Here is a 24,496-nt window from a genome sequence, read left to right as displayed (position 1 = left end):
AACGTCAAAGGCCGGCTAAGGGGGGTATGTATGAGTGGCGTCCCCCCCCCCCACCCCGGGGCTGTCCTGGAGATGGTGTTCTTATCCACTCCCCTGGAACCTTGGGTGTCGGAAGCCGCGGGAGCAGCCCCTGCTCACAGACTGGACACAAGGAGCCCTCGCCAGGGAGGAGGCCTGGAGGGAGAGGGGCGTGAGGGAGGCCGGAAGGGCTGGGCCCCCGGCTCCCAGGAGAGGAAAGGGAGCCTCTTGCTCTGCCCGGGAAGCCATGAGTGCCTGGAACAAGTAAAACCTGAGCTGCTGACTCACTGAGAGTCATGCATGTAACTCTGGAACTGACCCACGCGGGCACCACGGCCACAGAGCCGCCCTGTGTCTGCCCCCACCAGCCTCCTGGCTGTGTTTGCAGCCAACAGTCCCGCCCTTGCCCAGCCACCTGCTGGCTGTCACATCTGGAGCCCGTGGGAGTGGTGAGGTGAGGCCGACCTGCGACCCGTGGGAGGCCAGAGCTGCCACTGGGACGTAGAGGCTGTTTGAGGGCAGTGCCTGTGGCAGCTTCCTGGGGGTGTCCCTGCCTTGTCCCGAGCTCCGCAGCTGTGCTGTGTGACCCACTTTCCTGCCACCGCAGCTGGCCTGACGTGTTCCCGACCTGGCGGGGCCTGCCTGCCCTCTCACCTCGCCTGTGGCCTCACTGCAGCCGCCGCGGGGCCCCGCCTCTGCCCCATGGCTCCACCCGTGGTCCCTCCCTCAGCTTTTCCTGCGAGGATCTGGAGACACCAGATCCACAGGTCCCAGTGGAAGCACCAGGACTCGAGGCTCACCCAGGGCTGTGGCTCTCTCTGCTCCCCGGCAGTCACCCCCGTGCGGCCTCCCGTGGGCACCATGACGGCCTCTGTCCCGCTGGTGGTGGCCGTGCTCTGCGGCCTGACCTGGGCAGGTGAGTCGCTCCCTGTGGACATGGCACCAGAGCAAGGGTCTGCCCTGAGGAAGAGCTGGGGAGCTGGGCTGGGATGGAGGAGGGGGTCGGGCGGGCGGGGGTGCGGCCCCCACCTCACTCCTTGGCCGGTCATCCCAAGTGCTTTCTTCCAATCTTTTTTAAAGATTTACTTATTTATGTGAAAGGCAGAGTTAGGCAGAGAGAGAAAGATCTTCTATCTGCTGGTTCACTCCCAAAATGTCTGCAACAGCTGCGGCTAGGTTCACGCAAAGCCTGGAGCCAAGAACTTCATCCGGGTCTCCCACATGAATGCAGGGACCCAAGCACTTCGGCCATCTCCCACTGCTTTCCCGGGTGCATTAGCAGGGAGCTGGATCAGAAGAGAAACAGCTGGGACTCAAACCGGTGCCCATATAGGCTGCCGGCACCACAGACAGTGGTTTTGACCTCACCAAGGTTTGGTTTTCCGTGGCTACCGCATGAATGTAGCTGGGTTCTGGTGGCCTGGCTGTGGGTCACTCTGCCCAGGGGTGGAGAAGGTGGTCCAGGATGTGACCCTCCCCTGGGAAAAGCCTTAGGAGGCAGGCAGGCACAGGAGACCAAAGGCCCAACTAGGAGGGGTCCTGTCCCTTCTGGGGCTGTGCAAGTGGTTGGAGGGCGGGGTGTCTGTCCCCACACCCAGGCTGAGGGGTAGAGAATGGCGTGGTGGGCAGTTTCTAGTGATGAGGGGGCTGGGCAGCCCAGTGACAGTGGTGGTGGCAGGTTGGGGGCAGGCAGCGCCCAGGCTGGGAGCTGGGCCGAGGGGTCCAGGCAGATCCCTCCTCTGCCCGCCCCGAGCTGACCCTCTGTGGGGCCCAGGAGGCACGCACAGCACTGGAACTTGAACTTGAGCTATGAGGACTGCAGACTCCATCCTTCCCAGTCAGGCTGTGGGATGTGATCCCCAAGTGGAAAATCTTTAGAAGGGGTGCTGAGGCCCCCTATCAAGACACAGCTCTGGCAAGAGCAGGGTGACCTCAGGGGATGTCACCGAACTCTGCTCAGGGGGCACTGAGACCTGTGTCCCCGGGGATGTCCCTGAGAGCCACGAGGGGGCGGGGAAGTTGCTGTGGGATTAGGGGAAGTGAGGGCCAACTGGGTGGGGTCTCCGATGGGGCAGAGGCTCTGCTCTGTATGCTCCATGCCAGCCAGCACCCCAGAGCTGAGCTACAGGACTGAGTCCTGTGGGGTCCTGGCCAGTCTCTGGTCTCTGCCTCTGCGCTGGACGTGCTGGGGACCTCGTTGCAGGGAGAAAGTGGGGCAAGGCGCAGCTCCTTGGCGACTAGGTCTCCATGGAGACCGTATCGCTTGAGAGAGCACCGGGATGCTGAGTCCAACCAGCCTGAGACCCGGATCTCTAGACGGCCAGTGTGGACCCGAGAAGAGGCTCTGGAACCAGGTAGACAAAGAAGACTATGGGGGAGGAAGTCAGAGAGGGGCCAGGGGCTGAGGCACAGCTCAGGGCAGGGGAGCCGTGATTCCTGGGGGCACCGCGGGGGGTGGGGCACAGCCTCTGTGTTTGTGGGAGGCATGGGGGGAACCCGAGTGCACAGCCAGGCGCCTGCCTCCCAGGAGACATCCCTCCCAGCCTGCCCATCCCTCTCATCTCCCAGGAGACATCCCTCCCATCCCTTGGCCACCTTGAAGCTGACAAGTCTGCCGGGGAGCATTGAGACCCCTGGCATGGGTTCTTCCTGGGGCTTCAGTTCTTGAACTCAGATGAAAAACCCACTCAGCCTTGGCCAGTGGGCTCTGAGCGCCACGGCTGCCCACGGTGGTGCCAGCTGCTGGAAGGAAGCAAGTGCTTTCCTTGGCCTCTGCTCTCCTGGCCCTTTAAAAACACTGTCCTGCTTTGCCTGGACCTTCTGCTGCTGGTCCCGGATGTCCTGCCAGGCTGGCCGAGCAGGCAGCTGACCGGGCCCCCTGCAGGACCCTGCCATTCAGGCTCTCAGGAGCTCGACTTAAGATGCCAGAAAGGCTCTTCTGGGCTCACAGGGACAAGTGGGGCCAACCCATGTGACAGTGCCCTCGCCACTGTGGAGGCTGTGCCCGCAGCAAGGAGGCACCTCAGGACTGGGCAGGCTGGCGCAGCACCTTTCCTACTGGGACCACCCGGGCCAGCAGCCCAAGGCAGTGGTGCTGCCCATCTGAACCCTCACCTCCGTGTGGTGTGGTCCTCACACAGACCCACGTGGCTGACACTGAGCTGCCCTTGACAAACATTGGCTCATTTAGCTCCCATCAATATTCTGCGAGATAGGCAGCCTTAATCTCCCACCTGTCCAGATAAGGCGCTGGAGGCCCCGCAGGTGAAGCCATCTGGGCGAGAACCTGCAGCTGGAAAGCCGCGGAACCAGAATCCCGGCCTCAGGCGGCTTCTTCCCCTCCCCACGGTGCCTGCCCCCAGTCGGTCTCCCCAGATCCACATTTGCATTGAGGGCCGGCTTCGAGGTGCCTGGGTGGGATCAGCAGCTCCCAGGCTAGTCTGAGCCAACCTGGCACTGTTCCTCCTCTCCTGCTACTTCCTCCAGCTTGGGTGTTGCCTTCAGTCCAACCCCAGCCCTTCCCAGACTTCTTTCAGCAGACGTAATGTGTTTGAATCCTGTGCTCTCAATCCCAGCCCAAGCACACCCAGCCCTGCTCCAAATCAGCCTTTGGTTGCTGGTGCTGTCAGTTGACTCTGACACTGACCTTGTCACAGCCTCGGACCCCTGCCTGGGAAGGGAGCGCTCAGAGTCCAGCGCGTGGTGCCAGCCTGGCTGCCCCTGCCTTTGCCGGGGAGGGGGTGGTGGGGCTTGCGGAGGACCTATGGCCTTTGTGGCACTGCTCCCCGATCCTTGGCACCCTCGGGATGACGGCTGCTCCTGCCCACCCTTTGGTCGGGTAGCCGGTCCTGCTCCCACGTCAGCTCCCACCTGCGCACAGGGAGACAGGGTGCGGAGGACAAGTCCCCAGAGAGCACCGGTGAGCGGGGCTGACACAGCCAGGGGCAGGAGCAGCAGCACCAGCGCCCTCTGCAGGCAGCCACTGACCTCCCCTTTCTTCAGCCTGCTCCCGTTCTAAAAACCTGGACATTCTCGGCCGGCGCCATGGCTCAACAGGCTAATCCTCCGCCTTGCGGCGCTGGCACACGGGGTTCTAGTCCCGGTCGGGGCACCGATCCTGTCCCGGTTGCCCCTCTTCCAGGCCAGCTCTCTGCTGTGGCCAGGGAGTGCAGTGGAGGATGGCCCAAGTGCTTGGGCCCTGCACCCCATGGGAGACCAGGAGAAGCACCTGGCTCCTGCCATCGGATCAGCGCGGTGCGCAGGTCACAACACACCGGCCACGGCGGCCATTGGAGGGTGAACCAATGGCAAAAGGAAGACCTTTCTCTCTGTCTCTCTCTCACTGTCCACTCTGCCTGTCAAAAAAACAAACAAACAAACAACAACAACAAAAAACCACAAAAAACCCCTGGACATTCTCACACAAAAAACGCAGGTTTCTCTTGCCAGTGCCCCAGGGAAACCAGGCTGGCGCCAGGGACTCAGGTACTTGGAAGAAGCTGCTGGTTTCACAAAGGGCTTTGCCAGGCCTCCTCCTGCACACAGCTTCCACCCGGCCCGTCAGACCACCAGGCTGGCATCTCGCCTCTTCACTACAATGCCCCAACCAGAGGCTGGGGCCTCAACCGGCTGGCTCATGTGAGCCTGTGTGGCACCAGTGGGGTCTGAACGGCAGAGCCTGGACCAGAGGAAGCCTGGACCAGAGGAAGGGGGGCCAGTGTCTGCTGGGGGCGGCCGTTCTGGGGCAGCAACCCAGAGAGATTTGGAATCGGTTGTCACTGGCCATTTCCGTGGTGACTGGGGGTGACTCCTATCCTCTTCCTCCCTCGCGCCACTCTCTGCCCCCTGCTGCGTCACTCAGCGCTCAGCTTGCAGGGCCGGGGGACGCCCTCCCCACTCGCCGTCGCGTGGCTGTGTCCCCAGCAGTCCCTGGGACACAGCTCTTCTCCCTGAGAATTCGCCCCCACCTGAGGGCGCGCTGGGAAAACTCACTCCCAAGGCAGAGCACACCCCCGGGGGGGTTTCTCTGGGGAAGTGCCTCCACCCTCCATCTGCTCCAGGTGGGTCCTTGCTCCCAAGGCACACACGTGTCCCCACTGAGGCCCTCGGGACAGTTGTGGTTTTGTTTCTCGTTGGCAGGAGGAAAGTACACCGAGGAGTTGGAGCCATTTCTGGGACTAGAGGAGGAGCCTGGTGTGGACACTGCCAGCAGTGAGCCTGCTCCCTTGCAGGGGAACCGGGATCAGAGCGGGTGGCCTGAGCCAGCCAGGGGCCCAGGGGTCAGGAGGTGGTGTGGGCATCAGGAGGGCTGTCCCGGGAAGCAGGGGGCTGGTGGGGAGGGGCAGGGCCTCAGCGCATGGTGCACGCTCTCCCCACAGGCCTGTACTCTGCACCCGGCTCCTGCCAGGGCCGCTGCCACGAGGTCTTCGACAGACACCAGCCCTGCCACTGCGACAACCGCTGCCGGGGGTTTGGGAACTGCTGTGAGGATTTCGACAGCCTGTGTGACCACCACGGTCAGTCTGCCCCCGGCATGGCCCAAGCACGAGGGATTCAGGAGGGCAGAGCTCCCAGGGAGTGGGCCGGGAGCTGAGGCCTGCAGACCACAGCCGCAGCCCTGGGGTTGGGAGGCTGGGCGTGGCGTGCCGTGGGCCTCCTGGGGCCTCTGACCCCTGTCCCCCGGCACCCCCAGAGGGCTTCTCCCGCAGCAGCAACGCCATCACCGGAGAGGAGCTCCGGCACATCTCGGAGCGGATCTACAGGGCAGACACCAACAAGGCCGGGAAGGAAGACATCGTGCTCAACAGCCAGAACTGCATCTCCCCATCGGAGACTGGGGACCGAGTGGACCGCTGCCCCGAGCCGTGAGTGCCCCCTCATCACAGCCCCAGCGACTGGCGGGGCCCGGGGAGGGAGTGAGATGGGAAGGCGTCTGTGGAGGGTCAGCCGGGCCGGGCAGGGGGGCTGAGCTTCCATGGTGCGGAGCAAAGACAACAGCCCCACAGGCAGCAGAGCTCCCAGCGCCCCCAGCAGCCCCCTGGAGGTCTGCTCCCCTTCCGGCCTCACTGGGTCGCCCCACCTGCCCCAGGCTCTTCAGCTACGTCAACGAGAAGCTCTTCTCCAAACCCACATATGCGGCCTTCATCCGGCTCCTCAACAACTACCAGCCAGCCACAGGCCACCCGGAACACGTGGGCGCCCAGCAGGTGGCCGAGCAGCAAGCCTTTCTGAGCGAGGTCATGAAGACGGCGGTCATGAGGGAGCTCTCCAGCTTCCTCCTCCAGCAGAGTGAGCTGGGCGTGGGGTCGCAGGGCAAGGCACAGCTGGGGAGGGGGTGGAGATCACTCATCTTCTGTGGCTCCGCCCGGCCTCAGGCTGGGGGTTCCCAGCAGGTCCCTGAGCCTCCCCCACCCCAGGGCACCAGGCAGGTGGAGCCCCCCTCTCTGTTCCCGACTCCTGAGCTGGGTCCAGGGATGGGTTGGGTGCTGGAGAAAATGCAACAGACAACCCAGGGAGGCTGGCGTTGGTGTTGAGGCCTGCAGAGTCCCAGAGCTCTCTGTCCAGGTCTCCCAGGGTCTCCACTGCCCAGAGCCGCCACATTCCAGCCGAGGAGCCTCATGGGGTAATGGCAGTGCTCTGCTTTAGGGAGAGCCAGGGCCACGCTCGGGATCTCCCGGGCACAGGGCAGTCCTGGGCTGCCCCCTGGTGTTCGCCTGGAGGTGAGTGCAGGAGAGAGGTGGCAGAGCTGCGGGAGCCAGGCTGTCTCCTCTTCTCCCCTGTCACTCTGGGCAAGCGTTCTGGCTCTGCACACAGATGACACGGTGGACCCAGACACCGAGTCTCATCTCTGCTTGGCTGAGGGCTTCCCCACCCCCTCAGAGCCCCTCTGCTCTGGTGCTGCAGGTGTGAGGTCCCCAGTGCCCTCCCTCCTGTCCATGCACCCCTCTGCACCTGCAGTCCCCTGCACAGGAGGGTTCCCCCCAGCCCCCTGCCACCTTCCCGGAGAAGCCTTTGTGAGCCTCCTCTAAAGCACCCCGTCTGGTGGGCTCCGTGCTGCTGGGGCAGCTCTCGGGCCTCGAGGGCTGCACCTGGCAAGGGCTTCTTGCTGGGGCATCCCATGGCGGGATGGCGGGGAACAGAGAGAGCACGAGAGAGTCAGAGACAGAGATGGATGGCGGGGAACACAGAGAGTGAGAGTCAGAGACAGAGATGCACAGAGACAGAGAGACAGAGGCCCAGGGAGAAAGAGGGACAGACACAGCGGGAGAAATAAAGGCAGAGACACAGAGAGGGAGCGAGGGAGAGAGGGAGAGGCAGAAGGGGCCAGACTGGCCCCGTGGAAGGGTTCCACCTCTCTGGTGATGGCAGCAGCCCCCGTGTGAGGCCCTCGTGGCCTGGTCACCCAGCCGTCTGCTCTCAACACTGCCATGCGGGGAGTTGAGTTCCCAACACATGGCTGCTGGGGAGCTGCCCGGGGCACAGCATCCCCACCTCCATCACCTGCCCCGTCCTCTCGATGCCCTGCCATGTCCTCCCGGCTGCCCACAGGCTGTCTGCCCGCTGCCTGCTTGTTCCTCAGCCTTTAGCTTGGGCCTGCACAGTAGGACCACCGACTGCCGCTGAAGGGCCAGCAGGACGTGTGTGGGCCTGAACCTGGTGCCTCTTGGCCAGGGCAGGTAGCTCTTCCCTGCCACCCAGACCCGGCCCCCATGTGCCCCCACAGACCGCTACGGCTCAGAGCAGGAGTTTGTGGAGGACTTGCAGAACATGTGGTTCGGGCTCTACTCACGCGGCGGTGAGGAGAGGGACTCCAGCGGCTTTGAGCACGTCTTCTCAGGTGGGCCGCTGCCCGGGAGGGCACTCGCTCGCTCACTGGCCACAGGGACACGCCCACTCCCAGGCCAGGAGGGCGGATCTGAGAGGCCACTGTGTGGGTCTGTCTCCCCCAGAGGATCTCAGGGTTCATCTGGGATGGCCACCTTTCCCTCACTGCCCCACCCGCCGGGAGGAGGTTCCCCAGTGGCCACCAGGGCAGCCCAGGATTGGACCCTGCCAAGGGCCGGAGCTGAATGGAGGGGGGTGTGCGAGTGCTCACGGGCTGGACAGAGGGACGTTCTGGACCCAGGAGATGGCAGAAGGGCGGCAGCTGTGGTGTGGTGGTGGGGAGGGCCTGGGAGGGGCAGGGTCACCCTCCTTGGTCTCTTACAGGGGAGGTCAAGAAAGGCAAGGTCACGGGCTTCCACAACTGGATCCGCTTCTACCTGCAGGAGAAGGAGGGCCTGGTGGACTATTACAGCTACGTGTACGACGGGCCTGTGAGTGCCCGGGTCCCACCCTCACTCTGCCTTGCGGCAGAGAGCAGGTGTCAGGCCAGGATGCTGGCTTCCCTCCCAAATGCAGGCCACAGCGGGGGTGGGAGGCACAGCCAAGGGAGCCTCCTCAAGGGGGAGAAGCAAGGACCCCTGCCCCTGACTGACCCTCAGTGGACCCTGTCTGAGTGCTGCTGGCTGGCACCTGCCTGGCTTCCCAGCCATCTCTGGACACCCATGGTGCCCTCTCTCTGCAGTGGGATTCCTACCCTGACGTGCTGGCCATGCAGTTCAGCTGGGACGGCTTCTACAAGGAGGTGGGCTCGGCCTTCATCGGCAGCAGCCCCGAGTTTGAGTTTGCCCTCTACTCGCTGTGTTTCATCGCCAGGCCCGGCAGAGTGTGAGTGCCGCAGAGGGGGGAGCCCCGGGCTGGGGACGGGGCACGTGCTGGCATCGGCTGCATGCTGAAGTCAGCTGTTGGGGTCGAGCCGGCAGCTTTAGAAGGGAAACCTTTTATTCTTTTTAAAAAGATTTACTTACTTATTCAGAAGGCAGAATAATAGACACAAACCAGAAAGGGAGACATTCCTTCCACCTGCTGGTTCACTCCCCAAATGCCTACAACATCCAGGGCTGGGCCAGGCTGAAGCCAGGAGCCCGGGTCCTTGTTCCATGCTCCACTGCCTCCCAGGCACAGGAGCAGGGAGCTCAATAAGAAGCAGAGTGGCTGGGATTCAACCCAGGTGCTCCGATATGGCATAGGGGTACAAGATCCCCCCAAAGTGGAACGCACCTGGGATGTGGGATATGAATGGAGCTGCCTGGGTTGCTCAGCCTCTCTGCCGGGTCCCAGGGCTGTGTCAGGAACCTTCAGAGACCCAGGGGAGCCCCAGACCTCGGGTGCCTGACCACTGAGAGACTCCGGGTCCTGCTCCCCCATAGCCCCGAGCAAGCGTCTCACTGCTGCGGATTTCAGCTCTTGGCTTGGGGCTTCAGGGGCCTTAGACTGCTCCTCTGGCTGAGAAGGGAGCGGTGTCCTTTAAGCAAACAGATTCTGGAAGGGCCCCTGCACAGGGGCTGGCAGCTGTGCTGCTGCGGTGACTCGGGCCCTGGGGACGTGTCTGCCAGCCGGGACCCCGGCAGAGCAAGGCTGGTCCTGTGACCTTGTGACCTCCCCCACAGGTGCCAGCTCAGTCTGGGTGGACACCCCCTGGCCATCCAGACCTACACCTGGGACAAGACTACGTACGGCCATGGCAGGAAGTACATCGCCACGGCCTACATCGTGTCTTCCACTCGGTAGCACTCCTGCCGCACTGGGTTGGAGGGAGGGTGGAGGAGCGTGCTGGCCTGAGGCGCCCTGGACTGCAGAGGGGAGCGATTTGGACTCCAAAGCCATGATAGACACCCGTGACCCAGGAGTGCCACGTCGGGAGAGGGACGGGACGCCCCTGTGGAGATCAAGGGCCAGTCGCGAGCCTCGGCAGTGTCTGGTGCACGGTGGCGCCGTGAGCCAGGGCTTCAGCCTCACCCACGTGGGGCTTCCCTTCACTGTGCAGGGAGGGCCCTGTCCCTTTCCAGCCCTGGTGACGCTGCAGCTCTCCCCTGCAAACGGGGCCTCAGAAGCCCGCAGCGGGCCTGGGTCTTCTCCAGGGTCAGGCGTCTCCCAGCAGGGCCCACACTGAGGGCCATGCTTTGTGTGGGAAGTGGACTGCATGGGGGGTGGCCTGTTCCAGGCCCTCCCAGCACCCACCCAGAAGCTTCTACCTGTGAGTGTTCAGTGCGGCTGCCGCCTGATGTTCTTGCTCACAAGTTGGGTCCCCCCACCACGTCAGTGTCACTGATGTCATCATTTCCAGGCAGTCGGAGCAGCTCTAGAGTGGGAGACCAGGGAGGCTGGGGCGGGGCTGTGTCTCAGCCCCATTTACTCCCGACTCCAAGGGGAACAGGTGCTGTCCCACAGAGCCAAGTGGGAACGACAGGTTTCAGGGTTTGAGTCACCAATGAAGGTCATTCAGGGAAACTTGATCTCTCTCTCTGTCTCTCTCCCCCGCCAACACCCAGGAGCTTGGCTGGGGCTAGTGCTTTGGCCCCGAAGTCATCTCTCTCTGGACCAGGGTTGGGGTGGGGGCGGCTCGCTCAGGTTGTACCTGCAAAGCCAAGAGCAGGAGGGGTGCAGTACGTGTGGCATGACAGTGGCAGGTGGCCCCCGGCCCCATGACCCGTGCCAGAGGGTGCGCTCCTGGGCAGCAGAAGGTGCGCAAGCTGGGAAGGCCATGCTCACGAGGCCCTTCAAGAATGCCCACCTGCAAACAGGAGGCTCAGGAAGACCAGGCCCCAGTCAGGCTCCTCCCCTGGGGCATTCACAGGCCCACAGCGGGACAGGGACCCCTCTGCCCCACCTCTGGCAGAGCTCAGCGCCCCATAGGCAGTCCCCAAAGTCAGGTGCCCATGGACCTATCCGGGATCTGTCATTTGCTGCTGTGTGGACATGTCTCTTGATTATTCAGGTCCATTTGCTCTCTGGTAAAGTGCGATGCTATTACGACCTTGTAAGTCCAGGAATGGGAAATGACACGCCGGCCATTTTTCTCATCAGTCTCATTCATTCTTGTCCGTCTCACTTACCATATGGATTTCATTCTGCACCAGGAGATGCTCACTGCCTTCTGGGCCACCAGCCTCAGCCTCTACCTGCTGGGGGTCTCGGGGGTCCCTGGTAGACAGGAGGGAGGCAGAGGCGGGTGTGGGACAGACTGAGCCCCAGAGTCTGGGCAGACACTGGAGCTCCCACAGCGTCCCGAGCTGTACTCAGCAGTCCTCTGTCTCAGGTGTGCTCCCTTGGTAAGGGTCGGGATTGTTGCCATTTTAAACTCGACCGAGACGACTGAGCCACGTTCTCAGTGAGGAGCAGGGTCAGGTTCCCCAGGCTCCACGCCTTTACCTCTGCCGGGGTCAGCCTGGATTTCTGCCAGTGTCCACTCCTTTGTCTTTTGGGGAGCAGCGACAGAGGCCGCTGCTTGCCCCTCGATGTCTGCTCTCCTCCCCGGGACGGGGCTTGTGCTGTCGCCCGACGCAGGGTCTCCGTGGGCTCCCTTTCTTCAGGTTCACGGGGACTCTAAACCTCTGGCTACTTGAAAGGTTTCCATAATGGCCTTGGATACCAGACTAACAGCACGCACAATCATGAACTGCAGACTCATAACTCCTCACACAGATGCCTCTAACTCCTAAGTCCTGTTGGCTCTTGGAGAGCGGCTGTTCAGGTATTAGCCAGCTCAGTTGGGATGCCTGGGGTTCATTCTCGGTAGAAACAAATGAACCAGTGAGAGAGGTAGGAGAGTCAGCCACGCTGTTGAAGTCCACTTAGGACAGTGGTCAGCAGAAGCTGAGAGGGTCTAGAAGCACTCAGGAGGCCCTGTGGGGTCCCAGCGGAGGGGCTGCAGGGAGCCTCAGAATTAGTCCTCGTGCTCAAGACCATTACGTTAATGCTTCTTTATTTTTAATAAAGATTTATCTATTTATTTGAAAGGCAGAGTTAGAGAGAGAGAGAGAGAGAGAGAGAGAGAGAACCGTCCATCCACTGGTTCTCTCCCCAAACGGCCACAATGCAAGAGGCTGGGCCAGGCCATCCAGGTCTCCCACGCCTGTGCGCTAGGGGCCCCACCACTTGGGCCGTGTTCTGCGGCCTTCCCAGGATCACAGGTGGAGCAGCTGGGACTTGAACCGGCGCCCACATGGGATGCCGGCTTGCGGGGTGGCTCCGCCTGCTGCTCCACAGCGCTGGCCTGGGCCTGATGACTGGGGAGAGAGGATGCACCCCGGCCAGCCGGCCCCCTGGCTCCCGCCTCAGTACAACACGTGGTGCTGCCTCTCCTAACGGCATCAACCAGCTTGCTTAGAGATGCTTTACTAAGAAGCAAAGAAGGCATAGGCGTGCGGATGATGCACTGCGACCTGACAACCGGGACCGGACGCACGGAGCGGCGGGGCGGACCCAGGCCCGGAGGACCCGCGGCGCAGACCGCCGGCCTGGGCAAACTCGGCTGTGCTCTTCGTCACACGCTCTCCGCCATCTGGGGTCGGCCTGCGAGGTCACGGCCTGGGGTCCGCACACGCGCGGGGACGGCCTCTCCCGCGGGCCCCGTGGGGCGCATCCCAGGGGGTCCCACGAAACACAGGTGGTCCCTGCGTCGGAGGTTGGAGCAGCCCGCGCGGCCGGCAACGCCTCGGCTCGGCTCGCGAGAGTCAGTCTCAGCTAGCAGACCTAGACTGGCATTTACTTCGGAGCTGCTCATCACCCACCGCTGTCAATCACCCGATGGCCCCTCCCAAGTCTCCCCGCGGACGGACCTTCTGCGCAGGCGCCGCACGCGCGGGCTTGTGGGAAAACCCAGGGGGTGGGGCTGGCCTGCGTCGCGGCGGGTGTGACGAGAGCGTGTGCGACGCGGGCGACTGCGACGCGATCTGGAGTGCGACGGGAGCGGGTGAGGTGAGGGCGGCAGTTGAGCGGGTGGGTGTGACACGGCCAGGTGGGGGGAGCCGCCTTCGGCGTCCACAGCGGGCAAGGGGGCGGTTGGGGGCCCAACGGGGGGAGGGCCGGGGCGCCGCCTTCGGCGTCCACAGCGGGCAAGGGGGCGGCTGGGGGCCCAACGGGAGGAGGGCCGGGGCGCCGCCTTCGGAGTCCACAGCGGGCAAGGGGGCGGTTGGGGGCCCAACGGGAGGAGGGCCGGGGCGCCGCCTTCGGCGTCCACAGCGGGCAAGGGGGCGGTTGGGGGCCCAACGGGAGGAGGGCCGGGGCGCCGCCTTCGGTGTCCACAGCGGGCAAGGGGGCGGTTGGGGGCCCAACGTGGGGAGGGCCGGGGCGCCGCCTTCGGCGTCCACAGCGGGCAAGGGGGCGGTTGGGGGCCCAACGGGGGGAGGGCCGGGGCGCCGCCTTCGGCGTCCACAGCGGGCAAGGGGGCGGTTGGGGGTCCAACGGGAGGAGGGCCGGGGCGCCGAAGGGTCGCCCTCTGACCCGCTGCCGCCGCGGCGCCGGCGATCTCTGCGGCCGCGTCTTTCTCCCGAGGGGGCCAGGGCGCTCCTGAAGTGCCGAGGCCGCCGGGTGTGGAAGCGACCCCAGGCCGGCGCAGGCTAGGTGGGTCGCGGGGCGCAGAAAGGTGCCGGCCCCTCGGCATCTCGAGGCGCCGCGCTGTTGTGCGCGCTCTTGGTCCCCGGCCAAACGTTTTGCTGGCTGTTTCCGCACCAGGCGCCGTTTGCGATCACACCTGGGCTTGGGTTGGTCGTGAGGCTGGGTGCCTGTGACCGCCCGAGCCAGGCCCTTCCCTCTCCTGCGCCCCTCCCTCGGCCCTGGGTCCCCTTTCCTGTTTGGGGTCCTTGCGCCGTCACCCCCTTTGCCCGTGTATTTTTCTTTGTTCCTCGCAGCCCCAGACGATTCTCCGTTGAGAACCAGTCCTCACGTTGTTGAAGGCAGATGCACCCCTGTCCCCCACATAATCTGTCTACCTAACTTATTTCCTTTCCAATCTTTTTGGCCCATAACCCGCCCAGTAGTCTTCATGTGACTAAATACTCAGGGAACGCACCTCGTCTCCCGTCGGTGACTCGCATGGCGTGTCCCCACTCTCTGGGTTCTCCCCAGCTCTCGCCTTTCCCACGTCTGGAAACACCAGGGGCTGGTCTCCGCAGCCTGCGTGCCTCCCCTCACTGGAGTTAGACCTGTCCGGGTCCGTGGTCCTCGCTCCCACCTCCGTGCTGGTAACAGATCGGCCATACCTCCCTACTGGTGTCCCCTGATGTCCCACGGCACTTACGGGACCCCCAGTTGTAACGCCCGCTAGAGTTTCTGCTCACCCGCCAGCTCTTCCCCTTGTGTGTGTCGGTGCCCCCAGGCATACCAGGCTCCGGAGAGAGAAGTGGCAGACACTGAGTCATTCTCTGCTCCCCAAACCCTCCGTCTTACTGGTCCCTTAGTGCTTTTTCCATAACCTCTTCAGTACCTTCATAGAGCTCTCAGGGTGGGGGTAGACCTCAGGGCCTGGCACCTCTAGATGTGTCCCGTGCCCATCCCTTGAGCTTTCTCCCTCATCCCCCCTGCAGCCCACTGCTCACTGTGCTTGGCTGGCAATTGCCTGGTGCCGGCCTCTGCTTTGTGGCATGTGGTGCTCAGCCAGGATTGCTTTGCCTCTGGTGCAGGGGACAACATGTGGAAACACTTGGCCTGTCACCGTGGGAGAGGGTAGGACAAGGCTGGACGAGCGAGTGGAGGACAGAGATGTCACCAGCCACCTGAAGTGCACAGTATGGCACCCCCACCATGGAGCAGTACTGTCCCCAGTGTCTGGTCTCAGGATGAGAAACCCCGCTTAGCTGGGTGTGCTGTTACTCTGTACTTGCGTTACTGTTTTTCTCTTTCCCACTATATCAGAGGCCTTATCTTGTTTTCGTATCCCTAAATCTTGACATAAGGCCTGCTGGGAGTTCAGTAAGTGTTGGAAGAGAAAGGAAGAGAGGAAGCAGTTGGGATAAACTCAGAAGAGCAGCCAGCCTGCCGCCTGGGGCTGCTCAGTGATTGCTCCCATGTCACCTGTTTGGAGGATATGCTTGTCTGTTTTTTCTTGCTTGTTCAGCAAACAGTTGAGTCATTTAAAAATATGGTACTTGGGGCTGGTGCTACGGCGTAGCGGGTAAAGCCACTGCCTGTAGTTCCGGCATCCCATGTGGGTGCTGGTTTGAATCATGGCAGCTCCACTAATGATCCAACTCTCTGCTATGGCCTGGGAGAGCAGTAGAAGATGGCTCAAGTCCTTGGGCCCCTGTACCAGTGTGGGAAGCCGGGAGGAAGCTCCTGGCTCCTGGCTTCAGATCGACGCAGCTCCAACCATTGCAGCGATCTGGGAAGTGAACCAGTGGATGGAAGACTTGTCTCTCTCTCTCTCTGCCTCTCTGTAACTCTGCCTTTCGAATAAATAAATCTTTAAAAAAAAAAAATACTGATCTTTTGTTTATTCAGCATCACTTTAGGCTCTTTTACTTATTATCTTGGCCATTTATTATTGAAAAAGTGTTAGGCTTCAGAAAAACAAATCAAATACAGCATCTCTAACTTAAAGGGATTCAACCTAAACTTTTTCATTTGTTTTTTAAGGTGGAGTTACAGAGAGGGAGAGAGGCAGAGAGAGAGAAGTCTTCCACCCATTGGTTCACTCTCCATATGGCCTCATTGGCTGGGGCTGGGCCAGATTGAAGCCAGGAGCGAGGAGCTGCTTCCAAGTCTCCCACATGGGTGCAGGGGCCCAAGCACTTGGGCTATCAGCTGCTGCTTTGCCAGGTACATTATCAGAGTTGGATCAGAAGTAGAGCATCCGGGACTTAAACCAGTACCCATGTGGGATGCCAGCACTGCAGGTGGCGGCTTCACCAGCTGCACCGCCGTGTCAGCCATATATATATTTAAAGATTTTATTTATTTTATCTGAGAGGTAGAGTTACAGACAGTGAGAGGGAGGTACAGAGAGATCTTCCTTCTGTTGGTTCATTCCTCCATTGGCCGCAGCGGACGGAGTTGAGCCGATCCAAAGCCAGGAGCTTCTTCTGGGTCTCCCACGTGAGTGCAGGGGCCCAAGGACATTGACCATCTTCTACTTTCCCAGGCCGTAGCAGAGAGCTGGATTGGAAGTGGAGCAGCTGGGACTAGAACCGGGACCTATATAGGATGCTGGTGCCGCAGGCAGAGGATTAACCTGTGCCATGGCACTGGCCCTGGCCCTATATTTTTCAACTTTATGATGGTGTGAACGTGATACGGGTTCAGTGGAAACTGTACTTGGAATTTTGACCTTGGAGGTTTCCTGGCTAGCACCCTTGCTCTGGACTCTCAGTATGTTTAGTGCTGGTGGTGAGCGTGAAGGGATGTGGCCGGCATTGCTCTGGTCTGAGCTAGAGTATATGGTGGGCTAGGCATATTAACTGCATTTTGGGCTTACAGTATTTTTAGTTTATGTTGGGTTTGTGGGGACATAACCTCATTGCAAGTTGAGGGTTACCTTGTAATCCCATTCTTATCAGAGGTTGGTTGTTCAAAACTCTGCAGGTCATAATGACATCAGCAAATAAGACAGTTCAATTACAACTACAAGTGAAACAAAATGCAGAAGAGTTACAGGACTTTATGAGGGATTTAGAGAACTGGGAAAAAGACATTAAACAAAAGGATTTGGAACTAAGGAAACAAAATGGTGTTCCTGAAGAGGTAAGTTCAGAATTCCATATTTAGCATCCTGAAAACAGCTTGTTTTAAAGTAAGCATAACCTGTTAGCAGTGTTCTATGAAAATGCTGAAATCAAAGGGATTTGTTTCATTGTCAGCATCTCCAGAATTCTACTTTTGCATTAGCCTTTGTGATAATTGTGCTGACTGTGTGAAGGAGCTTTTGGATTCAGTGAGTAATTACCGAAAGAATGGCTTTGTGATCATATTAAAGGTAATTGGGCACCATCAAATACGTAGGGCGTGTGGCTGTGTGTGTACTTACACAATGGTGCTTCAAAAAGTTCAGGGGAAAATGAGATTAAAGGATCAGTTTTTCTTATGGTGCAAAACAATTTCAGAATCCATTCATAGGTTTTCTATAATATGCATTTTTCATGAACTTTTTGAAGACCCTTTTTTACACATGAATTTCACATTTGTTTTACAATAAATACGCTTATCTTTTAGTTCCATTTTTCACAACCATTTTAAAATCCTGAATTAGAAAAACAAACTTTTTGCCTTTCAAAATGCTTATCTGTTGGAAAGAGAGCTAGTGTGCACACACACTCCCATCCCTGCAGCAGCTGGAATGGGCCCAGGCCTAAAGTTGAGTGTCCCGGTGCAGAGCTCCATCACTGCTGTCTCTCTCCTGGTGTCATATGGGCAGGAAGCTGCAGTCAGGTGTAACTGCTCCACTAGCGATTTGGGCCTCTTACCTGCTAGGTAAACCCCTGCCAGACTGAGGTTTTGTATGGATGGTGTGGAGATCCATTTACTTTGTGCTCCTACTTCATCATGTGAAGGTTGAAGACTAGGTAGTTGGTTTTTGCTTTTTTTTTTTTTTTAAGATTTATTTATTTGAAAGAGTTACACAGAGAAGGAGAGACAGAGAGAGAGAGGTCTTTCATCTGCTGGTTCACTCCCCAAATGACGGCAGTGGCCAGAGCTGATCTGATCTGAAGCCAGGAGTCAGGAGCTTATTCCGGGTCTCCCATGTGGGTGCAGGGGCCCAAGGACTTGGGCCATCCTGTACTGCTTTCCCAGGCCATAGCAGAGGGCTGGATCGAAAGTGGAGCAGCCAGATCTCGAACTGGCCCCCATATGGGATGCCAGCACTGCAGGTGGTGGCTTTAGCTGCTATGCCACAGTACTGGCCCCGACTAGGTAGCTTTTGAGTTTGAATTTAGAATTGCAAATTAAAGGTATAATTTAAATTTCCAGATAATATTTTGCTTGTGAGTAATCAATGTTCAACATTTTTTCTTTTTCATTATTTATTTTAAAGATAGTTACCGAGAGAGGGAGAGATGTTCCATCCTTTGGTTCACTTCCCAAATGGCCACAGTGCCTGGGGCTGGGCCATGCGTGTCTCCCACATGGGTGCAGGGGCCCAAGTGCTTGGCCCATTTTCCACTGCTTTCCCAAGAGCATTAGCGGGGAGCTGGATGAGAAATTTAGTGGCTGGTACTGGAACCAGCACAACACTGGCTTAACCTGTTGCACCACAATACCTGCCCCCTCTTCAACATTTTTTCAACTGTAATTACCATTATAAATGGAAGATGGTCAATTGATATTTTTAAGCATTTGCAAATTAAATTTAAAAATCGCTTCTTCCTTTGAAATATGAATTGGTGAGAATTTTAAACATCGCTACTTAGACAAAAAATAATAGAGCAAAGTGCTGAAAACTGCATGCTTTTTTTCCTAGATTTTGCCTCCTATTCGAAATGGGAGTTTTAAGAAAAAGAAGAAAGGGAAAGCTAAAGAGGCTTCCAGAAAAACCAAAGAGGAAAACACGAAAAACAGGATCAAATCTTATGATTATGAGGCATGGGCAAAACTTGATGTGGTAAGTTGACCCGGGCACTTTGCTGCTTAGCGTTTGAATAGGAATTCCTTGGAGTTATGGAAAACAACGCAGCATTTTTGTGGCTTCTGTCTCATACACTATTTCCTGTGGGATAAAATGTAATCTCATGGCTCTTTTAGTTAGCCACAGGAATTCCTCTTGCAGTGAGTGGCGGCTGAAACGGGGTTGTTTTCTCTTTTTCCTATTTTGTCTCTCTTTTTGCAGAAGTGGTACCTAAAGGCAGTGTCGTCTTCACCTAGTCTCCTTCAGTGGGTCCATCTTACTACTAGTACAGTTAAGATTGGGACAGTGTGTAGCAGGGTCCATCCCGTTCTGTCACGTGTGTGCACCTGGGTCACCACCACTGCAGTTAGGGGCAGACGAGGCCTCTGCTCAGAGGGCTCCCTCCTGTGTGACCCTAACTGCAGAGTACAGCGACTCTGCTGAGAGAGTGTGTGGGTATCTGTCCTGGGACCGGGCTGTGTGGTCTCAGCCCCAGGATGTTCTAGACCACGCTCCACGGGGCCGCTGTCTATCTGCTGTGAGAGAAAACCTGTGGCCCCCGCATTCCATCCTGTGTGGCGCTTTAAGGGTTGGCTTGGTGCGGGGCGGCAGTGCCATCACAATGGCCTGCATTTCACTGCGTCTTTCAGGACGCAGGTGTTTACTTACCATTCCTCTCCGGTCAGATCTAGGCCGCTGCCTGTAATTTTCCACATAGCAGGGTTGGCTGATCTTGAATGTGGTGTTGGGAGGCTGATGGTGTTTTCAGGATCTTCATACTGAGGCACATAATTACATTTTAGTTCCTGTTTTAGTATTAATTAATATTCAGTGAAAGTAAGCATGAGTTTTGTTTTGTAATTTCCTAACAATTTTTTTCTTACATAAATAACCAAACAGATGTAAATTTTGCTTATGTAATGATTAAAGTATGTGACTACATGAGCTTTAATGAACTTTAGAGCTAGCTGATTAAAAATGTCTTCCTGCTGGCTGGAGTAGTGGTGATGCCAGGTACTCCGATGTGGCTGTTATGCACTGTATACCTGTACTGAAATGTCACAGCGAACTCATACATGTGTGTGCTTACTGTGTCCATAAAAAGTACAATTATTATTTATTTTTAAAGATGTATTTATTTATTTGAAAGTTGGAGTTACACAGAGAGAGGAGAGGCAGAGAGAGAGAGAGAAGTCTTCCATCTGCTGGTTCACTCCCCAGTTGGCTGCAACAGCCGGAGCTGCGCCGATCTGAAGCCAGGAGCCAGGAGCCAGGAGCTTCTTCTGCGTCTCCCAAGCGGGTGCAGGGGCCCAAGGGCTTGGGCCATCTTCTACTGCTTTCCCAGGCCGTAGCAGAGAGCTGGATTGGAAGTGAAACAGCTGGCACTCAAACCAGCGCCCATATGGGATGCCAGCACTGCAGGTGGTGGCTTTACCCGCTATGGCACAGTGCCAGCCCCGGTAGAAGTATTTACAAAATTTTACTGAAAAGCATTTTTTAAAATTTATGTATTTGACAGGCAGAGTGACAGAGGGGCGGGAGGGTGGAGATCTTCTGTCTCTGAAGGTCCAGGTTGAAAGCAGGAGCCCAGAGCTGCTTCCTGGTCTCCCATGTCAGTGGCAGGGATCCAAGCACTGGGGCCGTTAGCAGGGAAGTGGAATGGAAGGAGATCAGCCGGGACTCAAACCAGTGCCCTGATATGGGTACAGATAGGGCATATCTGGGCTTAACCACGTGCCACATGCTGTTCTGAAAAGCTTCCTTTTTACACATATGGCCAAATTCGGATTTTAGACACTGATGGGTTCTATGAGTTATTGATGACCACGAAACTCTTACGGGGAAGTGATGGTGAAGAACATATTATTACTTTGGTTCTTTGTCTCACATGGAAGAATTTCCATGCGGACAAGCAGAGATTTAAAGGTGAGATTTGTTAGAATTAGAGACCTCCAGCCAGGGTAGCATGGAGGAGGGCTTCCAAGCCAGGAAAAACCTGAAGGGGTCTTTGGCACCAGGTTTTTTTGTTTGTTTGTTTTTTGTTTTTGTTTTTGGACAGGCAGAGTTAGTGAAAGAGAGAGACAGAAAGGTCTTTTTCTGTTGGTTCATCCCCAAAATGGCCGCCATGGCCGATGCGCTGCATCTATTCGAAGCCAGGAGTCAGGTGCTTTCTCCTGGTCTCCCATGCGGGTGCAGGGCCCAAGGACCTGGGCCATCCTCCACTGCCTTCCTGGGTCACAGCAGAGAGCTGGACTGGAAGAGGAGCAACCGGGACAGAATCGGCACCCCAACCGAGACTAGAACCCAGTGTGCCGGCGCTGCAGGCGGAGGATTAGCCTAGTGAGTGGCGCCGGCCTGCACTAAGGTTTTTAAGCACAATTTTGAGGAAAAAAAGAACAACAGACGACTATCAGATTGATATTTAGTTATAAGGCAGGGACAAGACCCATCAAAAGAGCTGACTTGCAATCCTTTGTCCTGTCTGGCTTGCTCATGATAAAACAAAAGAGCCATCACAGGGTGGGATAGGTAATCTGTTTTAAAAGGAGTGTGTGGGGCCTGCGCTGTGGCTCTGCGGGTTAAAGCCCTGGCCTGAAGTGCCTGCATCCCATATGGGCGCTGGTTCTAGCCCTGGCTGCTCCACTTCCGATCCAGCTCTCTGCTGTGGCCTGGGAAAGCAGTAGAAGATGGCCCAAGCCCTTGGGCCCTGCACCCACGTGGGAGACCTGAACGAAGCTCCTGGCTCCTGGCTTTGGATCGGTGCAGCTCCGGCTGTTGCGGCCATCTGGGGAGTGAGCCAGCGGATGGAAGACCACTCTCTGTCTTTCAAAAAAAAAAAAAAAAAAAGGAGTGTGTGACTGAGAAGAGATTGGGGCTCTCGGGAGTTTTGTAAGGCAGTCCCCCTTGTTCTGGGATACAGGGTGGCCACACTGGCTGGGTTCCCAGCTTACACACTGCAGGTCAGCTGGCTTCTGTTTTGAGGAGTTCTGAGGAACTAGTCCATTCAGCGCCTCACTGCTGCAGTGTGTGGTTCAGTGGTGCTCTGCAGGGCACTAGTGCAGCTCCCTGTCTGAGCTGAGTCAGACGCTTGTCTGCATGTCGGACGCTTTTCTCTGTATATGATCTCTCTTTTTTTTGAATGTGTAATTTGTATTTGAAAGGCAGAGTTACAGAGAGGGAGAGACAGAGATCTTCTGTCTTCTGGTTCACTCCCCAAATGTCTGCAATGGCCAGGGTTGGGCCAGACCAAAGCTAGGAGCCAGGAGTTTCTTCTGGATCTTTCACAGGGGTGCAGAGACCCAAGATTGGACCATCTTCTGCTGCTTTCCCAGGCAATTAGGAAGCTGGATCAAAAGTGGAGCACTGGGACTCAAACCAGTGACCATATGAGGTGCTTCTGGATATGATCTTAACAGTGAAGTTTTGTTACAGCCTTTAGGTCCTTACAGCGTGGCAGCTTAAGTTGTGTTGTGTGCGTTTAATTCCTGCTCTGTGGGCCATGTCCTTACCTGCACTCTTCCGTTTGTGGTTTCAGGACAGCATCTTGGAGGAGCTGGACAAGGAAGAAGGCACCCAGGATTCTGTGTCCCAAGAGTCAGAGTCAGAAGAAGATGGGATTCGTGTAGACACTCAGAAGGCCCTCACTCTAAAGGAAAAGGTACTCTGTAGTTGTAGGTCCCCTTAGGCAAGCAGAATCATGTAAGAAAATGGTGGTCCATTTTCTACACAGAATGGAAAATCACTGTAAACTGAGCTGCAGGGGTAGCAAAACTCCCAAGGCACACAGGGTGTCAGGGAGCAACCAACTCATAAGGGGAGATTAAATTACAGAGAAGGGAGGAGGAAGAGAACTTTGTCACTTATGCGACTGCCAGAGTGTTGTACACTCCACAGTGCTCAGCCAGTGGGGAAGCAGGGGGTGGGACCTGCATGCTAGGATGTAAGTTGTGTTGTAAGTGCTCTGGGTGTGCCTGCTCATCAGACACCTGATCTTGCAAGGCCAGTGTGGTGGAGGCCTCTGTCTTTTAATTAGCCTTGTTTCTAACTGATACGATTAAAGTTGGGGTAGAGGCCTTCCCACGGTTAAAAGAAGACAAAGGGAGGCATGTGTCCCAGGAATGAAGTGTGGTTGTCTGCTTGCTTGTGAATGTTGTGGTCCTTATCTGCTTATGTGTGACCATTTTAGGTTCTGCTTATTAGTACAGAGCAATGTGTTAACCTTTGCCAGACAGCTTATGGCTCAGTATCTGTGTAAAAAAAAAACCTTCAGTAACCAGGTTGACATACACAGTATTGTTTCAATCCTGTGGCAGCCCTGTAACATTAGAATATGCAACCAAATGTATGCAGGCAACCATATACGGGAGACAAAGAGGCTAATGCCATATATAAGGAAAAACCCTCTTTGTTCTGGATTCTGGATTTTGGATAAGAGATTATACCTGGACTTTGGCTGGTATAGTAAAAGACTACTTTCTGTTAAGAGGCCTTGGTGTCTTGTCTTAATACACGAATCCAGCTACCCCAGTACTAGTAACAGTCTTGCTCTCACTGCAGTTCTCTTTACGGTCAGTTGAGGATATTTCCCACAGATAGAAAACCATCTGGATCATAAAAGTACTTCCATATCATCAAGGGTGTTCATTTGGGAGGCAGTGTCACAGAAGCTGGGAGCCAGGAAGACCAGGGTCAGATCCTTGACAAGTTCTTTAACTACCTGTCCCTCTGCTTTCTTAGTCACAAAATGAGGTTGATAATGTTACTAACCTTGGTGTATTGGTGCAGGAGGTACTGGGATTATTACAGTGTGAGTTCCTAGCTGGGCTCTTTCCTCACAGGTGTGGGTCCTGTGCTCCCCTCCCCTCCCCTCCCCTCCCCTCGAGTGTGGGTCCTGTGCTCCCCTCCCCTCCCCTCCTCTTGGGTGTGGGTCCTATGCTGTGCTCCTCCACACCATAGATATGGGTGCTGCTCTCCGCTCCTCTCCATGTCATGTCAGATGCCGTCACTGGGAACTCTGGAACGTGGAACGTCTCCTTGAGGCACACCACCTTACTTTAAATCCAGCGACATTGCTTTTTGGAAAGGTTAACTCTTCTCAGGTTAAACTTCATCTTGATGCCTGTTTTTCCATGAGTGGGTATTGTCAATAAGTACACTGCTAGGTATTGCACTTGTTTTCGGCTCGGGCTGGTGGGTGGTGCTCATATTAGGACTGTGCAGTGAAGTTCTGCACGTTTACAGAAACCATGGTGGGGCTTGTGTTGTGGCCCAGTGGGTTGGACTGCTGTTTACGATGCCCACATCTCCTGTCAGAGTGCTGGTTTGAATCTCTGTTACTGCGTTTGTAGTCTGGCTTCCTGCTAATCCATCCTGGGAGGCTGCCGTGGAGGGGCCCTTGCCACCCATGTGGAAGAACCTGATGGAGTTCTAGGCCCCTGGCCTTGGCCTGGCCCAGTCCTTGCTATTGCAGCCTTTTGGGCAGAGAATCAGCGTGTGAAAGATCTCTCTCTCTCTTGCTCTGCCTTTCAAGTAGATGAAAATAAGCAGACTTTTTTTCCCGTAAGATTTATTTATTTGAAAGGCAGAGTTACAAAAGGCAGAGGCAGAGAGAGAGAGAGGTCTTCCATCTGCTGGTTCACTCCCCAGTTGGCCTCAACGATTGGAGCTGCACCTGTCTGAAGCTGGGGTCCAAGAGCTTCTTCCTGGTCTCTCACACAGGTGCAAGGGCCCAAGGACTTGAGCCATCTTCCACTGCTTTCCCAGTCCATAGCAAAGCTGGATTGGAAGTGGAGCTGCTGGGACTCGAACCAGCGCCCATATAGGATGCCAGCACTGCAGGCGGTGGCTTCACCCACTATGTCACAACACTGGCCCCAAAACAAACATTTTTTTTAAAAGACCATTTTCTTTATGTCTCCTTTCAGGGCAATAAATACTTCAAGCAAGGAAAATATGACGAGGCAATCGAATGCTACACGAAAGGCATGGATGCTGATCCCTATAATCCTGTGTTACCAACAAACAGAGCATCAGCGTACTTCAGGTTGAAAAAGTAAGGCA

General features: G+C 56.9%; 2 protein-coding genes across 6 annotated transcripts in view; both read left to right on the top strand.

Moving 5' to 3' along the window:
* The first annotated feature begins 879 nt into the window (after positions 1 to 879).
* ENDOU (endonuclease, poly(U) specific) lies at positions 880 to 10,025 on the top strand. The gene is made up of 9 exons (XM_062195241.1): positions 880 to 934; positions 5,158 to 5,229; positions 5,397 to 5,534; positions 5,711 to 5,882; positions 6,107 to 6,306; positions 7,742 to 7,855; positions 8,227 to 8,333; positions 8,585 to 8,727; positions 9,510 to 10,025. Exons 1-9 carry the CDS (start codon positions 880 to 882, stop codon positions 9,628 to 9,630), a joined length of 1,122 nt encoding a protein of 373 aa, XP_062051225.1. The 3' UTR covers positions 9,631 to 10,025.
* Positions 10,026 to 12,728: 2,703 nt separating this feature from the next.
* Positions 12,729 to 24,496, top strand: part of RPAP3 (RNA polymerase II associated protein 3) — a 38,909-nt gene continuing 27,141 nt past the window's right edge. Inside the window, exons 1-6 of one of the 5 annotated variants that reach the window (XM_062195126.1) lie at positions 12,800 to 12,819; positions 15,475 to 15,657; positions 16,420 to 16,578; positions 18,293 to 18,433; positions 21,972 to 22,094; positions 24,361 to 24,488. In XM_062195126.1, the coding sequence (XP_062051110.1) occupies positions 16,426 to 16,578; positions 18,293 to 18,433; positions 21,972 to 22,094; positions 24,361 to 24,488 (545 nt within the window). In that variant the 5' untranslated portion in view covers positions 12,800 to 12,819; positions 15,475 to 15,657; positions 16,420 to 16,425. Of the gene's footprint in view, positions 12,841 to 15,474; positions 15,658 to 15,815; positions 15,934 to 16,419; positions 16,579 to 18,292; positions 18,434 to 21,971; positions 22,095 to 24,360; positions 24,489 to 24,496 lie in introns of those variants that run through there. The other 4 variants (XM_062195125.1, XM_062195124.1, XM_062195127.1 and 1 more) reach the window with 4 other exon arrangements.

Source organism: Lepus europaeus, chromosome 6 (assembly GCF_033115175.1).
Source record: "Lepus europaeus isolate LE1 chromosome 6, mLepTim1.pri, whole genome shotgun sequence".
NCBI lineage: Eukaryota > Metazoa > Chordata > Mammalia > Lagomorpha > Leporidae > Lepus > Lepus europaeus.
Note: the sequence above shows the minus strand (reverse complement) of the source record. Positions and strands in the feature narration are given on the sequence as shown.

Coding starts and splice junctions, on each gene's coding strand:
- ENDOU (XM_062195241.1), top strand. CDS start 880: ATGACGGCCTCTGTCCCGCTGGTGGTGGCCGTGCTCTGCGGCCTGACC. Junction 935..5,157: donor CTGCGGCCTGACCTGGGCAG/GTGAGTCGCTCC, acceptor TCTCGTTGGCAG/GAGGAAAGTACACCGAGGAG. Junction 7,856..8,226: donor CTTTGAGCACGTCTTCTCAG/GTGGGCCGCTGC, acceptor GGTCTCTTACAG/GGGAGGTCAAGAAAGGCAAG.